We start from the raw sequence: 17,765 nt of genomic DNA on the forward strand, positions 1-17,765 counted from the left end.
ATTACATTAATAAAACTACAAAGTGTGATGTCTTTGGAAACAACAATTCAAAGATAAAAGTGAATTACATTTAATACAGAAGTATGTAGTGCCGCTTCGTTTGTGATTTTTTGCACATACAATACACTTTCTCTGGATGGTGTCCTCCTCTGATAATCCTGAGATTAGCGAGATAACGTGACGCTCTTAACCGTAAGGGATTATCACCATCAATCGATCTCTTTCCACGACGGCCATCTGTTTGCAGTCGCTGATGAATCTCTAGCTGCTCTTTGAAGAGTTTCAGGTGGAAATCAGATACTGAAATATTTATTCCCGTTTCAGTTTTACATAGCGCTTGCGCGTTCTCAGAGATTCTCCAAATGAAAGAAAATACTTTTTGTACCGTTTCATAGTTTTTCGTACACATTCTGCTGAACTTAGCATCCTGTCGTTTCTGTGGACGGCCTCCATATTTCCAGTGTTGCTTACGATGAAAGATAGTTTTCTTTTTACTTCATTTTACACTTTTATCAGTCGCTATTATATTGTGTTTATGAAGAGTTGAAAGCAACTCCACTTCCCCTGCCTCTTGAGAGCGAGAAGTTTATCTGTGGCCACAAACTCGATCCCACCAAGTTTAAGTTTATTTTGATAAAGCAGGGAAGTCTTTAAGGGTTTTCGTTACAGTTCACAAGCATTAATCATTCTGTCATGCGGCTAATAAAATAACGCAGTGCTAATGTATCAGTCGTCAACATACAGTGTATGATCTTTACGAAGGCAGCGTACCAGTAAAGCATGAACAATGCTTCTAGGTATTCCAGTATTTCTACCAAAACCAGTTTCTTTTTTTACGTCCGTTGCTGTACCCACATTAATAAAAAGTCAAGTATATATCCAGTTTCACACTCACACAACACAAAAACCTTTACGCCAAATCTGTGGCGTTTAGATGGAATGTACTATCTGAAGAAGACACGACCTTTGTAGAGAACTAAACTTTCCTCAGTGCACAACAGGCATATAAATAATACGGAAATACTTTTCTTACATGATGGACAATCGCCTTATTTTCCATATTTTGTCCTCTTCAGGATTGACGTTGTTATTAACGAAGTGGAACGTTCTTAGTAAAAGCAGGTACCTATCTCTTGGCATGATTTCCGCAACCACTGGAGTAGACAGTAACGGATCGTACCTCCAGAAACGGTATTTTTTTTTTTTTAAATTATGGTCATCCGAAAATTTATGGTAGTGAACAGCCAGTTTCAGCACTTTTTGTGTTTTTGCAACATCGCAATGTTGATTTTTCACTGGCCTCGTCGCAAAGGTGATCGTAATTTAAATTACAATGCTCAGGTACATATCTTGCAATATCTTGCCTACAAAAACTGGGAAGCATTCACATACAGTAATGAATTATCTGAATTGTCGATTTTGCAACCGGAATGACTTTTATCAAAATTACGTATTTTTGGGTCCAAATCAGTCTTTCCATGTAAAATCACCAGATTTGTGTCTTTTAACAGAGACGTCTCCTCTTCGGAATCAGTGGAAGAAGCGATGGTACCATCAAAATCTGGATCGGCATTTAGCGGTTCGCCGTTTGCTGGTTTATAAATGTTTTGAATATTTTTGGTGATGGGTGCACCCACAGACTCTGTCGAACAATAATCGGTTCGGCTGGACGTGAAGTGCTCGTCATCGCTTGATTTAGACTACTCAGCAGCTCATCTTGGACCGTAAAGTTGTGTCATTTTATTCGATAACACGTAAAGCGCAGCACACAAACTAGGTAATGTTGCAATATCAGTGACCTCCAAATAGAATTCAGCATTCACTGAGCCGTTCGGGTAATTCCCAGTATTCCAACAATTAGACCGCATAGTTGTGTAACTATCACCTCCGACTCACTGGCCTAGTAGTAAACGTTATTCATATCTATATGATCGCTGTAGATATTTTTCATAGCAAGTGACGGTTAGTGTATGTATGTATACGTCTGGAGCAGTGAAAGGGTTAAGGGCACATGAAAGAGAACTATTATTGCCCCTCGTGAATATGTCAGACAACTTTTAGGAGAAGTAGGTGATCAGAGTTCAACGTCCTGTCGTCAGCGAGGTCACTTGAGAATGAATACAAGCTCGGGTTAGGGAAGGCTGGCGAAGAAAACCGACCGTGCCGTTTGAAAGGAACCACCCCGGCATTTGCCTGAAACGATTTAGGGAAATCACGGAAAACCTGAGTCATTATGGCCAAACGCGGATTTGAACCGTCCGAATGCGAGTACTGCGCCACTTTGCTCGGGCAACTATCACTTTATAGCGAAATATCCAGAAAATATCGACAGTAAAATTTTGTCGGTGGTGTGCCGCTTCCCCCCTGTACAACGTGTGCTATGTACTGTATGATGGGGAAGCGACAAGGCAGTTGTTTTTGTGAAGCAGGCTGCGGTGGCGGACATCGGCTTCCCCTGGGGGAACGTGTGCACCGGCTTCCTGGTGCCGCGCCTGCTGCCCAGCGCCGTGTCGGCCGTGGTGCAGCCCTTCTCTGGACCTCTGTGGGCCTCGCTGCTGGCGGCCACGGCCGCCGTCTCTGCGATCCAGTGGGCGCTGCACGCCGCCCACTACAGTATTACGGGAGAACGATCCGGTAAATCTCTCTCCGTTCATCGTCTTCAGTTTTGTGTGCTGCAGGTACCTGTTAAGAGTTTCTGTACCTCTAGTGGCGATCCCTAAAACCAGATTGCTGCCGAGAACAATCGAAGCCGAGGTAATCCATGTTTCAGAAATGGAGGTTGATTATTCTCTAATCCGTAGCAAAAACTGCAGACCGTATTGCGATATCCCTCAAGAGCTAGTTACAAAATGTCGTATTCCAGGCGAATAACACAAGACCTCATACTGCGGTTCGCATCAGAAATCCCTTGAGGAATGTACATGTCTTTGACTGTCCTGTCTGGTCCTCTGATTTACTAAACATAGAGCACGTCTGAGGAAGTGCCAACCAATTTCTTCATAAATTGGCATAGGCATGACAAGTAATTCGGCTGCCGAGAATTCTTCCGGGTTGTATGGCCGTGGTCCATGGAACTCTTCTATCCCTGGCGTTTCGTCTCAGTCAGTCGGCAAGACTCAGCACAACCAGGAGCACCTCTGAAGATGTCCAACGTAGCTTTGGATGAAACGTCAGGGATAGAAGAGTTCCATGGACCACGACCATACAACCCTGAAAAATTCTCGGCAACTGAAACATCCGGTAGTGAAAGCCTTCATTGTATGATGACAAGTAATTCTCAAATGACATTCAGAGACAGTTTCTTTCCATATCAATATATTTGCGCCTGCGAGCCTGACACCTCATACTGGCCTTGATAGCGGACATCAGTTTCGAACAGACTGAAGGTTTAATCATACACTGTCTGATATGTAGTGAACATCACCACAAATACTTACGCTTGGTGTAATATTTTCCATTTCCGATTGTGCTTTTTGGCCAGGCCTACGTTTAAAGATGTTTCTGAAATAAACCACTTTTAGCTGGCCGGCCAGGGTGGCCGAGCGGTTGTAGGTGCTACAGTCGGGAACCGCGCGACCGCTACTGTCGCAGGTTTGAATCCTGCCTCGGGCATTGATGTGTGTGATGTCCTTAGGTTAGTTAGGTTTAAGTAGTTGTAAGTTCTATGGGGACTGATGACCTCAGCAGTTAAGTCCCATAGTGCTCAGAACCATTTGCACCATTTGAGCTTTAAGCCGTATATTTTTTACGGGAACACGAAAGGTTTCGTGATGCCAAATCACACCTTCAGGTGTAAATCTCCCTACAGGAAACGTACAGTCGATATTATGATAAAAAACAGATTTTTTTTTTTGGTCATCAGTCTACTGACTGGTTTGATGCGGCCCGCCACGAATTCCTTTCCTGTGCTAACCTCTGCATCTCAGAGTAGCACTTGCAACCTACGTCCTCAATTATTTGCTTGACGTATTCCAATCTCTGTCTTACTCTACAGTTTTGGCCCTCTACAGCTTCCTCTAGTACCATGGAAGTCATTCCCACATGTCTTAGCAGATGTCCTACTATCCTGTCCCTTCTCCTTATCAGTGTTTTCCACATATTCCTTTCCTCTCCGATTCTGCGTAGAACCTCCTTATTCCTTACCTTATCAGTCCACCTAATTTTCAACATTCGTCTATAGCACCACATCTCAAATGCTTCGATTCTTTTCTGTTCCGGTTTTCCCACAGTCCATGTTTCACTACCATACAATGCTGTACTCCAGACGTACATCCTCAGAAATTTCTTCCTCAAATTAAGGCCGGTATTTGATATTAGTAGACTTCTCTTGGCCAGAAATGCCTTTTTTGCCATAGCGAGTCTGCTTTTGATGTCCTCCTTAGATACCTATCCTAATAATCTGTACTACACCTCGGCCAACATGAAACACTCACATGTCAATAAAACAAAGAGGCTTGATACGGGAATGAGGGGGACTCGGGCTTCTCAAAACAAAGTACTCTTACCTGCAACAAGCAGTCCGTCAAAGTTGAGACTGACCAGCTGAGAAACTGACATGTCGAAAGCGCGTTTACCCACAATCAAAAGAGCAAAATAAGAAAACAAGAAGACGTAAATAGGTCCAGCTAGCAATAGTGAAAGGCAATGGTTAAAAAAACTCACCTCCTACCAGGAAGTTTATATGGTGGTAGCGTACAACGAGGGCGTCAATCATTCCCATGATATTTGGGTACCGGGAAAATGTTTGCAACTTTCTCCGCTATCTGTGCGGTGGCGCTAGTGCCCTGCGTGACCTTCCTGAACACATTGACTAGCGGTGTGGCCCTGCACGGCGAGGTAGTTGGAGGATTTCTGTCGGCCGCTTCTGGAAGGAAATGAGTGTTCTTAACCATGGGCTTTCTATGTTGCTAGCCGTGGCTTTTTACATTTCCTTGTGTTCTTATTTTGCTCTTTTCACTTTAGGTAAACGGCCACTTAACGTTTCAGTTTTTCAACTGGTCAGTTTTGAAATATGAAGCCTTGCCTGTTGCGGGTCACGCTATTTTATTTTGAGAAACTTGAGTGTCCCCATCCCCCACTCCCGTATCAGGGCTTAAATGATTAACTGACGCGTGAATATTTCATACTGGCTGGGACAGAGATTATTAGGACAGATTGTAGATTTCCCATCTTGTAGAGATACACCTGAAGATGTGATCTGAATAACGAAACCGGTAGTGTTCCTGTAAAAGTCCACATACAGCAGAAAGTGATTTATTTTAGAAACGTCCTTAAGTCCAGGACCACCCAAAAAATACAACCGGAAATGGAAAATGTTGTAGAACACATAAATTCTTAAAGTGATGAAAAATTCTACGCTAAAAGCCCATGTTAAGAGAACTTGACAGTGAACAAACTGAAAGCGTTCTCAGAACGTAAGTGAAGTGGGCGATACACTGAAAATCCGTTGTCACTACATATATCAGAACTGTACGGAGGTTTCAAGAGGTCTGACAGTTTATATCTGAGCACAGAGAACTCCAGTAACCTTGAACGAACCCTCACCGAGTACGTTCAGGCGGGAATAATTTCGTAAAGTGTAATATACACAGGCACTGCACGTTCTTGAACAATATAGGAGACGGGAATTGCACACTGATGAAGCAAAACATGGCAACCGCTGTCCACCACGAGACTAAATGTATCCTGGTGGCATTGTGAGCAAGTGACGCGCTAAGGAAAGTATATGAGAGACGAATGAGGAATAATTCAAGCGACGATACGGGCCGCAAATGAGGAAATCCACTAATGATTTTCTCAAAGGGCAGACTGTTATGACCCGCCGCCTGGGAACGAACATTTCAGAAACGGCGAAGTTAGTCGGCTGTTTGTGTGCTTCTGTCGTGAGCATCTATTGAAAGAGGTTGAAGAACGGTGAAACCACGAATAGACGACAAGATGTTGGACGTCCACGCTTCATGTCAGAGCAAGGAGACCCGATGGTGGGCAACTTTGTATAGGAGGATAGGAGCCGACTCGTGGCAAAATCAGACGACGAAGAACAAAGATGGTGCATCAAAAGGGTTGCGCAGCACACCCTTCGTTGCACATAGTTGAGCGTGCTTCTCTGCAGCAGACGATATCCATGTGTTCCCATGTTGATCCAACGACAGCGTCAGTTACGATTAGAGTGGATACTATTGGGTAATTGAAACTGACTTGCAGATCAATGTTGCCTGGTCGGATGAATCACGTTTCTTGCTACTCCAGGGCTATTTCGTGTTCAGTATTATGTCACCCAAGTGAACAGCTGCTCAAAACATGCAGCACACCATCAGTATTATGCTTTGACATGGAAGACATTCACCTGAACTTCTGTAGGACTTGAAGTAGTAGTCATAGGCACCATGACAGCGGTCAGCTCTGTGCGGCTGGTCCCGGCGGAGGTTCGAGTCCTCCCTCGGGCATGGGTGTGTGTGTTTGTCCTTAGGATAGTTTAGGTTAAGTAGTGTGTAAGCTTAGAGACTGATGACCTTAGCAGTTAAGTCCCATAATATTTCAAACACATTTGAACATTTGAACAGCGGTCATCTATGTCAACGCTACTGTAGACAACCTACATCGTTTCACACATGATGTCTTAGCCGACGTTGATGACACCTTTCAGCACGGTAACTGTCCATTACGCAGGGGCAGAGTCACGTTGGACTGGTTTCAAGAGCATAATAGTGAAATCACGAGGATGACTTGGCCACCAAGTTCGTCTTCTCTGGAACACGTCTGGGACGCTACGGGAACTGCATAGTCATTGAGGGCCAAATACCTTCGGAAGTCTACAAAGGACTTGTCGAATCCATGTCACGCAGCAGCGGCTGATGTACTGCGTTCCATAGATCTATCACCACGCTAGTCGGTAGATGTTCATAATGGTTTTGGATCTCCGGTTTAACATCTTTGTACATGAGGGAATTAATTTGTTTTGTTCAACCAATAGTATACTCAGAAAAAACGGAGTACAATGAAGGAGTTATCCGAATGGGAGGGAATTCGATAGATGTGATTTACATGTACCCACAAAGGTTCAGAAAAACTGAATGATTTATTCAGGAAAAAGAGTTTCACAAATTGAGCAAGTGAATAACACGTTGGTTCACCTGTGGTCATTATTCAAGCAGTTATTCGGCGTCCCACTGATTTATAGAGTTCTTGGATGTCCTCCTGAGGAATATCGTGCTAAATTATGTCCAATTGGAGCGTTAGATCTTCAAAATTGCGAGATGGTTGAAGGCCCTAGCCTTAAGGCTCCAAACGTTCTCCACTGGGGTGAGACTCGCAGACTTTACTGGCCGAGGTATGGCTTGACAAGCTTAAAGACAAGCAGTACAATCTCTCGCCGTGTGTAGGTTGGGATTACGTTGCTGAAATTTAAGACCGGGCTAGTTTGCCGTGAAGAAGAACAAATCGGGGTGTAGAATATCGCCAACGTCCCGCTGTGCTGGAATAGTACAACTTATGACAACCAAAAGGGTCCTTCTATGAAATGAAATGGCATTCCAAACCATCACTCCTGGTTGTCGGGGCGTATGGCGGGCGACAATCAGTTTGGCACCCCACCACTGTCCGGGGCGTCTCCAGACACATCCTCGGCCTGGAACCTCATTAACTGGAGTAGAATTGTCTCCAGTGATGAGTCCCGCTTCGAACTGAACCCCGATAAACAGCGAAGACGTGTCTGGAGAAGCTCCCAGCAACGGTGGGATACCAACCAGACTGTCGCCCGCCATAAGGCTCGACAACCAGGGGTGACGGTCTGGTGTGCTATTTCTTTTCATAGCAGGATCCCTTTGTTTCTCATTCGCGCCACCTCCGTCGACGATATTCTACGCCCTGCTTTGTTCCTCTTCACGGCAAACCATCATGGGTTTACATTTCAGCAAGGTACTGCCCATCCGCATACGTCGAGAGTTTCTGCTGCCTCTCTTCGTGCTTGCCACGCCCTGCCTTGGCCAGCAATGTTACCAGATCTCTGCGTAGGCAACCAGCTCTGGATACTGTGGATATAATGCGGAAACTGGACAGAATTTGGCACGAAACCACTCTATCAGTCAATGCCAAGTCGTGTATCGGTTTACACAAGGGCTAGAGGTCGACTAACGCGTTATTGACTTGCTCAATTTTTGTAACTCTTACTCTTTAATGAATCATCCAGTTTTTCTAAAATTTTAATCATTTGTTTCGTCTGTATATGCGCATCACATGCACCAACTTTTATTTCGTTAGAATACAGTACAATCTTTAAATTATGAGCAGACTCTTAGGCACTCACTTTGCCCTCCGCGAGTTAATAAACCCCGCAAGAAACATCCATAACCCAAAATATTATGAAACTGCCTGGCAGGTTACAACTGTGTGCCCGACCGAGACTCGAACACCGGACCTTTGCCTTTCGCGGGCAAGTGCTCTAACATTTTTTTTTTCATTTTCTTCGCTATTATTCGTTGCGTTTGGTCTGGGCAGACGGCACAAGACATCCATTCAAGTTGATCGTTGATTCCTTTACTCAGTTTTTTTTATTACAGAGGGCGAGCAGCTCTCTGACCGAACACGCTGAGCTACCGTGCCCGCAACCATCTGAGCTACCGAAGCACGACTCACGCCCCGTCCTCACAGCTTCACTTGTGCCAGTAACTCGTCTCCGACTTTCCAAAATTTACAGAAGTTCTCCTGCGAACCTTTCAGAACTAGCAACCCTGAAAGAAAGGCTGTAGCACAGTTGTAACACAGTTTTGATCTGCCAGGTAGTTTCATATCAGCGCAAAATCCGCTGCATAGTGAAAATCTTATTATGGAAACATCCCTCAGGGTGTGGCTAAGCCATGTCTCCGCAATATCCTTTCTTTCAGGAGTGCTAGTTCTACAAGTTTCGCAGGAGCACTTTTGTAAAATTTGGAAAGTACGAGACGAGGTGCTGGCAGAAGTGAAGCTGCGAGGACGCGGCGTGAGTGTCGTGCTTGGGTAGCTCAGATGGACGCCGGCACGATAGCTCAGCGTGTTTGGTCAGAGGGTTAGCTGCCCTCTGTAATAAAAGAACTGAGTTAATCGATCAACAACTAATATAAACAGATATCTTACGTCGTTCGCCTCGAGCAGATGCAACGAACAAAAGTGAACAAAACGAGATTAAAAAAAAAAGAAATGATGGTAGAGCACTTGCTCGCGAAAGGCAAAGATCCCGAGTTCGAGTCTCGGTCTGGCACACAGTTTTAATCTGCCAGGTAGTTTCATATCAGCGCACACTCCGCTGTAGAGCGAAAATCTCATTCTCCGAAATATTATACACTCCTGGAAATGGAAAAAAGAACACATTGACACTGGTGTGTCAGACCCACCATACTTGCTCCGGACACTGCGAGAGGGCTGTACAAGCAATGATCACACGCACGGCACAGCGGACACACCAGGAACCGCGGTGTTGGCCATCGAATGGCGCTAGCTGCGCAGCATTTGTGCACCGCCGCCGTCAGTGTCAGCCAGTTTGCCGTGGCATACGGAGCTCCATCGCAGTCTTTAACACTGGTACCATGCCGCAACAGCGTGGACGTGAACCGTATGTGCAGTTGACGGACTTTGAGCGAGGGCGTATAGTGGGCATGCGAGACGCCGGGTGGACGTACCGCCGAATTGCTCAACACGTGGGGCGCGAGGTCTCCACAGTACATCGATGTTGTCGCCAGTGGTCGGCGGAAGGTGCACGTGCCCGTCGACCTGGGACCGGACCGCAGCGACGCACGGATGCACGCCAAGACCGTAGGATCCTACGCAGTGCCGTAGGGGACCGCACCGCCACTTCCCAGCAAATTAGGGACACTGTTGCTCCTGGGGTATCGGCGAGGACCATTCGCAACCGTCTCCATGAAGCTGGGCTACGGTCCCGCACACCGTTAGGCCGTCTTCCGCTCACGCCCCAACATCGTGCAGCCCGCCTCCAGTGGTGTCGCGACAGGCGTGAATGGAGGGACGAATGGAGACGTGTCGTCTTCAGCGATGAGAGTCGCTTCTGCCTTGGTGCCAATGATGGTCGTATGCGTGTTTGGCGCCGTGCAGGTGAGCGCCACAATCAGGACTGCATACGACCGAGGCACACAGGGCCAACACCCGGCATCATGGTGTGGGGAGCGATCTCCTACACTGGCCGTACACCACTGGTGATCGTCGAGGGGACACTGAATAGTGCACGGTACATCCAAACCGTCATCGAACCCATCGTTCTACCATTCCTAGACCGGCAAGGGAACTTGCTGTTCCAACAGGACAATGCACGTCCGCATGTATCCCGTGCCACCCAACGTGCTCTAGAAGGTGTAAGTCAACTACCCTGGCCAGCAAGATCTCCGGATCTGTCCCCCATCGAGCATGTTTGGGACTGGATGAAGCGTCGTCTCACGCGGTCTGCACGTCCAGCACGAACGCTGGTCCAACTGAGGCGCCAGGTGGAAATGGCATGGCAAGCCGTTCCACAGGACTACATCCAGCATCTCTACGATCGTCTCCATGGGAGAATAGCAGCCTGCATTGCTGCGAAAGGTGGATATACACTGTACTAGTGGCGACATTGTGCATGCTCTGTTGCCTGTGTCTATGTGCCTGTGGTTCCGTCAGTGTGATCATGTGATGTATCTGACCCCAGGAATGTGTCAATAAAGTTTCCCCTTCCTGGAACAATGAATTCACGGTGTTCTAATTTCAATTTCCAGGAGTGTATTTGAATTTTTTCACTAACATACTTTCATAGTCAAAGTACACATTTTTGTATAAGGAAAATTTGGGGATATAGGACTGTAATACTGAATTTTTTAAGGAGATTTGTATTCCAACGTTTTAATAACTATTCGACAATGTTTTTGAGTAGTTATATTACCTTGATTATAAAATTCAGGGACAAGTCAAAATGTTCTTTACGTAGTACAGTTACAAGTATTACAATTGATGTAAGTCAATTATAAAACAAACACTTGTTAGTGCTGTCAGACTTGTGCATGTGGTTTTCATGAGCCTTCAATAATGAATATTTCTTTAAATAAATTTTTTCTACATGAATTTCTACTTTATCATGAAACACACGCTAATTATACTCTGAAGACCAAAATTTAAAATATTATGGGCTAATAAAAAAACATTGATATTTTGTGCGTCTGTGGTGTATGTATTAGATGTATAAAAATAAGAAGAGAGAGAAACCAAACAATAGCACTTTTATTATGAGTGGTGTCGGGGAAAGTGGAGATATTCCACCTTGGTGCGTTTCAAGGTGTGCGAGTGCCACTGCTTTTTGATGACTGCCATGAGAAGCGGAGACCAGTGGCAGGCTGTTGTTGCAACAGAATCGGACTAATTCTTGGAGGCAAATATAGCAGTTCACTTATTTCACTATCTTATCAATAGGAGTTATTATTTACATTTTATGCATCAATCAGTGTAATGAATGTGTAATGGAATAAGCACAGTAGGAATGCTATTACCTTGAGAATCCCAAGATATGAAATAATGGTTCACGAAACAAACGCGTTGAGCTTTAAATTATTTACGATGTGCTCATTTCTTTGGTCATTGCATTATATACAAACAAGTGTAAGCCAAATTATGGAAAAAGAGTGCCAAATATCCATCTACTTCTGGGTGTCGTTAAGTCTTCATTCGGCTTCAGCCGTTTTCGCGTGATCTGCTCATCAGCATTCAACAATCGTAGCTCCTATCTAGCACAGAGTTTTCTCGTTTATAATGCATCCATTTTCTCATACAATATAACTGTGGCGTAAGGTATTACAACCTTTCTATTGATCGGTAACTCAGTAGCTCATTATACACTTTATCGATGTGCAGTTTTAGGGCGCTTTTCACGTGAATCATGTTCAGATATGCACTTCACTACTGATAGGGATATGCAAGTCATTACTGATCAAGATACACATCACTACCGAATTCAAAGTTCCTAACAGTTGCAAATGTAGGCGTGGGCTCTTCATGAACCACTGCCAACTTTTGATGAATTTGTGTTGGTGATAAACAAATAATTAGGTGACCACACGGCATTCCTCAGTTAAAATGGACAACTGAAGTGCATCATACGTCGAAAATTTTGCGAGAGTGATTTCATTCACGTCGTAAAGCTAGCTAAGCGCAATAATTTCGGTGGCAGCTCGAACTAACGAGTGTAAACAACAGATGTGAACTCGACCAATCAGTTGTATACATCTTTTAGTGGATACTATGAAATAACGTTTCTAAATTAAATGTTCGAGACATCCTCCAGACTGTTCTGAAAAAGAGAAAGCAATGTGAAAAGTTTTCCACTCGTACTATGACTGGTGAACAAAAACAAAAACGTATGGAGACCTGCCGCGACTTAATTGAAATACAAAACGCGGACAGTTCTTACCTTGTAAATGTCATCACGGGCTACGAAACTTGGTGCTATCAAGACGAACCTACCACATAACGCCAAAGTAAAGGAATTCTCAGGAAGGGTCAACACCCTAACGTTAAAACCAACGGTCAAGAAAATGTGACGCGTAAGATGAACAACATCCCACAGGCGGACTTTCTGACAGTTTGACGTGGTTGTAGGAACGTTCAGTGCATTGTGCTCAAGTATGAGGAGGATATGTAAAAACATCTGAAGCATTAGAACCACAAGCTTAACGTTTCTCTGATTTTTATCAAACGAGTCTTGGAAGTTTTTGGACTGACGTGGTAAGTAGTTATGTAACGAGTACCAAGAGAACAATAACAAAATTTCGCTGATGCCTACGCCATCTCTGTCACATCCGATTGCTCTGTATACCGATATAAATGCATGAAATAATGGAAGTGATGTTTAAATCGCAATGTAACTGTTGAAAATAGATTCATGGCAGTAGGCAACAATCACGCACATTTCATCCGTATTTACTGTAATGCGATTAGGTATTTTCCCCGTTTTGTATCAGGTCTAAATTGTGACGAACTTTGAGCTTATGCTTTCGCTGCCTGAGTTAATACGCAAAAAGTATTTCATTAACATTTTGTTGCAACACCAAAATAATTGTATTAAAATGTGGCGCTATTCATTGTCTTATTCCAATGTGCGTTCTTTAGGCATAAATGTATGGGGGGACATGGTAATTGTCAGGTGCGGAGCTACACTCATTCTCTGAGTATGGGACCACTTCGAATTTTTGATTGAGGATTTGGCAATGAAATACCGTATACTGTAAAAATCATACGTATAATTAACCACCTGGAGCGACCTATATTGGACTGACCACATCAAGCTGACTGTAGAGAAATCGGACGCCAGGCTGAGCTTCACTAACAGAATCCTATGGCAATTATTTCATCCACGAAACACATGACTTACAAAACAGTTGTTTTTAAGACCGATTTTTTTATTATTTTTCACTATTATGGAACTCTTAGCAATTTTTTAGAATAATAGAAGAAATAGAGAAGATCCAATGAAGAAGGGCCACGCTTCACCACGGGAGCGTTAGGAAGATGTTGGACAAACTCGAATGGTAGAAACTACGGGAGAGGTTTTACTGTTGAAACTACGATAGCGATATTCTAAGAAACGTCAGAAAACGTTGAAAGGTGGCTACACTGAGCCACTGCGCCAGAGATTGCGCCAAAGAGTATTATTAAGCCGCCTCCACAGTGCTTGGAGAGAGCTCGTAGTAGTCAGTGCCTGTTAAGAACTCGTAGATGTCAGTGCCTGTTAAGAACTCGTAGAAGTCAGTACCTGTCGAGGTCTCGTGGTTGTCTGTGTTGAGATGTTGTAGCAGACAGTGATTATTGAGAGGTAGCGGCAGTCAGTTCTTGCCGAGAAGTTGTGATGGCCACTGCTTGTCGTGAAGTCGGAGTGGATATGTGATAGTAGGGAGTGATTGTTCCATATTTTATGCAGTTATTTGATGGGAGAGATAGCAGATGTTATTCTAATGAAGATATTGTAACGATCAGAGTGCTTTTCGTCAATATATATATGAAGGTAAAATATTGCGTGTTTTTTCATTATTTCCATGTTTTAAATAATGCATCATTACAGGTTCAGTCAACAAAGCATTTGGCTTGTGTTCTTGTATTAGAGTGTAATTCTGGTTTTCTTGCGTAATTATAGTTTTTCTAATTTTCTTTTATCACGTCAGTATAATTGGTATTTAAAATTCTTGTCTTGTTGAAGAAGAACCGTGCCAGATGTGCGTTGAGTCATACTACCACATACAGAACAGCTACACTTGTGCGTATTGGTTTTGTAGATTTTATAGTTGCTGGGGACTTAATTAATTATTTGTGTTAACGAAAATTTCATTTCATTCTTTGTCGTTGTTCTATGCAGTCAGATAGCGTAATAAAACTAGTCAGGGCCAGCCGTTTACGATACAGCGTAATCGGACATACAGCTACTAAAAACTAAAAAATATTTTCAATCTTATATTTAATTAAGCCCCCATGCAACGTATTGCTTGTTTCAATACATATCTCGTGAAATAATCACGACAAGAAAATCTAAGATGTTGGAGCTCATACAGACGTTGTTAGACAGACGTTCTTCGACAGACGTTCACCCCTTGCACCCTTCACAAATAGAACAGATACAGTAACAACAGTTTCTTACTCAGTGTTATGTGTTGAAATTACCTTGTTGAATGGATCCAATCCCAGCGACCTCTATGCAACCTAAATGTAGAAGCCTGGTCTCTGAGTACAGTTCTGCAGCGCGTCTGCAGATTCATGTGCTCTACGTCGTTCACCACATTGTAATTTGGTAAAGAAGATTTACATCGGTCATTACGTGACAAAGAATTGCTGACTGATTTCTTGTTTTGGACTGTATCTCAACATGTGATGTAATAGGCTGATGTGGAAGCGGAAATTTACTTTTCGTGTTCTAGTGACATTTCCTAGCTGTCATGTTGTAGTTTGGCAAGAAACGAAATATGAGCATCTATGTCCGGCGTGATCAGACAGCTGAAGTTGAATATCTTGGTAGTACCGAGATCACTGTACAATACCCTTTACGTACGGTCTTTGGATCGATTATACGCAGGCAAGAAAGTACAACGGCAATTGTGGAGCGATAGAGCTTCGAGGCAGTAGCGTTCAGGCAGAGCCGATAGTCGGTCATTGGAAGCAGTACCGTACAGGCAGAGCTGACGATATGTCGTGCATACGGTTATTGTGCACAGTTTGTTTGAAGTGTTCCTTAACTGTGTCTCTTAATACAAATACTAGTGTGCTTAACGAAATAAATGTTGTACAGTAAAACTCGCGAATTTCAACAGTATATCACCCAGCATTACTTACAGTGATCAGTAAAGTTAACATTAAGAAAGCAGCATTTCCAATCTAAATGCATTAAATGCAAGCCACCTTTGAGAAAAAACGAGTGTGTTTGGTGCATAGAATCGGGGAGTGGCGCTGCATACGGCGCCGCGTGTTCGAGCTTTGATTCCAACTCAACTTTGGATACGACGGACAAGACATTCGCAAAGATTCAGCACAGCAGGTCTTCGAGTGGAATTAGAGTCAGTGTTGTGTAGAAATACCTGAGAAAGAAACAGTAACAGTGTTAATAACATTTAATCGTGTGGAAGAACTTCTTTAATTTCACGTGTTCGTTAACTTATAACAAACAGTGACAGCTGATAACATCGTTAACATGGCAAACACAGAGCAGAACGATAGTGTTGTAAATGAGGAAGGAGAGTTTAACGGTTCAGTAAACGGAGAACAGAGTAGTGTGCTAGAAAATACCACAGCCGAGTTTACAGAAGAGAGTGGCATTTTTAGCCTTGATCTGCCCAAGCGCAGTTCAACGTCGTTAGCTACTCAACAAACGGGAACCGCTTTACTGAGTTATTAGGAAAAATAGAATTAATCATGGATGACAAAAACAAACAATCGCAAAGGCAATTAGAATCTATTTGGGAACAAAAAAAATTGAGGGAGGAAAACAAAAAAAATTCAACTAAATTGAACACATTAACAGGTACTGTAAATAATTGGCGAAACGAACTTGCTAGGAAGTTCGATGACAAACTCAGAGAGAAATGTGAGGTCAAATACGAAGAAATCGAAACGAAAATCCTAGAATTTCAGACACAAGCTGATGAAAAATACAGGCAAATAACCGAAGTGGTTAGTAAACCTCATGAGAAAATATGGGAGCAAAATGACGGAATCAATAAAAGCAAGAATACGAGCGAGAAAGAATCAATGAGTATAATGGTTAACGGCTTACGGACGCAGTGCAACGAATTGAATAATGAACTAGACAAAAACCGTAACATAAATACTGGTTGTGGCGAAAAGTCGGACACAGTAAACAGAATATGTGTAATGAAATCAATGCTGCGTTACACGAAGCGGATAGTTACAATGTTGGCGGGACGCATGTAATTCTTGACAATGGACTGAGCACCCGAAATTTCTAGAACTATGATCCGAAACAAGATATTGATGCTGTTGCCTTTATTAATAAATTTAAACACGCATTTCCGAAGTGCGTCAGTCACATGAAAGGGAAGTGCATGTGTGGGGTATCTGAGAGTCCGAAAATCACCACAAGTATGAAGATTTGAGTCAGCGTTTTTAAATAAGTACTAGTCTACAGGGAAGCAGTGGGACACTAAATCAAAAATTTTTAGTCCCCCCCCCCCCCTCCAATATGCATACATCACGGTATCACGCGCTAGCATATACAGAAGTACTGGAACGATAATGCATATTTAGACGATTCGGTCAAGAAAGAAGAGTCGAAGCTTATTTTCGTACAGAAAAAAAATGGATATATGGATATGAGCGTATGGCATCGTTGGCCGGGAGACCCCATCTACATCTACATCTACATCTACATTGATACTCCGCAAGCCACCCAACGGTGTGTGGCGGAGGGCACTTTACGTTATCCTGGGAAGTGCAAGTGTTATCTCATTCGACGCAACACTGGGCGACTTGCGCACCGGTGATGAGGATGAAATGTTGACAACACAACACACAGTCCACGAGCGGAGAAACTCTCCAACCAGGCCGGGAATCGAACCCGGGCCCGCTTGCACGGAAGGCGATCACGCTACCGCTCAGCTAAGAAGGCGGACTTCGTACAGAAATTACCGTTCGCAGTTCGAGAGAAACTAGTGCTTACGTCGCAATTAAAAATGAACATCATTGTTAACCGACCCCATGGAAGCACTTAACACGGATCGAGAACAGCGAGAAAGTAATAACAACAGTAATTATCAGAGTCGAAATAATGGCTTGCTGCGAGGGGAATTCCAAGGGCACGGACGACCAAGCAGATTTAATCGCCGAATAGACCGGAGGCTTGAAGAAGTAATTATGACACAAGGGTCAGAAATTATGATGAATGCTATTCAGTGTGAACACGTTGATGCGGTACAAGAATATTTTTACCGGGAAAAGGAATAAACAGAAAAAGAAATTTCAGTGCCTTTTGTTGAACTCGACACTTGTAGTATAATTTTAGAAGATCTAATAGATTCAGCGAGTGAAAGGAGCGCTATTTCAGAAAGGTTATTTTCACAGTTAAGTGATAGGATGACTTTCCCGACGTTCCATGTTAATGGCGTACGTATTCCAGGGCAGTCGGTAATAGAAGCAAACCAATTAAAGGACAGGCCTTATTGAAATTTCAGGTTAAAGAGGGTGAATACGAACATACTAATCCTTGGTGCTCCCAATGTTTGATTACTCTTCGGAACAGAGTGGCTAACGGAAATGAAGTGTAG

The 17,765-nt window shown here is 43.5% G+C and overlaps 1 protein-coding gene across 1 annotated transcript in view; it reads left to right on the plus strand.

Moving 5' to 3' along the window:
- Positions 1–17,765, plus strand: part of LOC126423034 (uncharacterized) — a 130,170-nt gene that overhangs the window by 10,983 nt on the left and 101,422 nt on the right. Inside the window, exon 2 of the mRNA XM_050087250.1 lies at positions 2,430–2,634. Within this exon, the coding sequence (XP_049943207.1) occupies positions 2,430–2,634 (205 nt within the window). The remainder of the gene's footprint in view (positions 1–2,429; positions 2,635–17,765) is intronic.

The sequence above is a fragment of the Schistocerca serialis genome, chromosome 1 (assembly GCF_023864345.2).
Source record: "Schistocerca serialis cubense isolate TAMUIC-IGC-003099 chromosome 1, iqSchSeri2.2, whole genome shotgun sequence".
NCBI lineage: Eukaryota > Metazoa > Arthropoda > Insecta > Orthoptera > Acrididae > Schistocerca > Schistocerca serialis.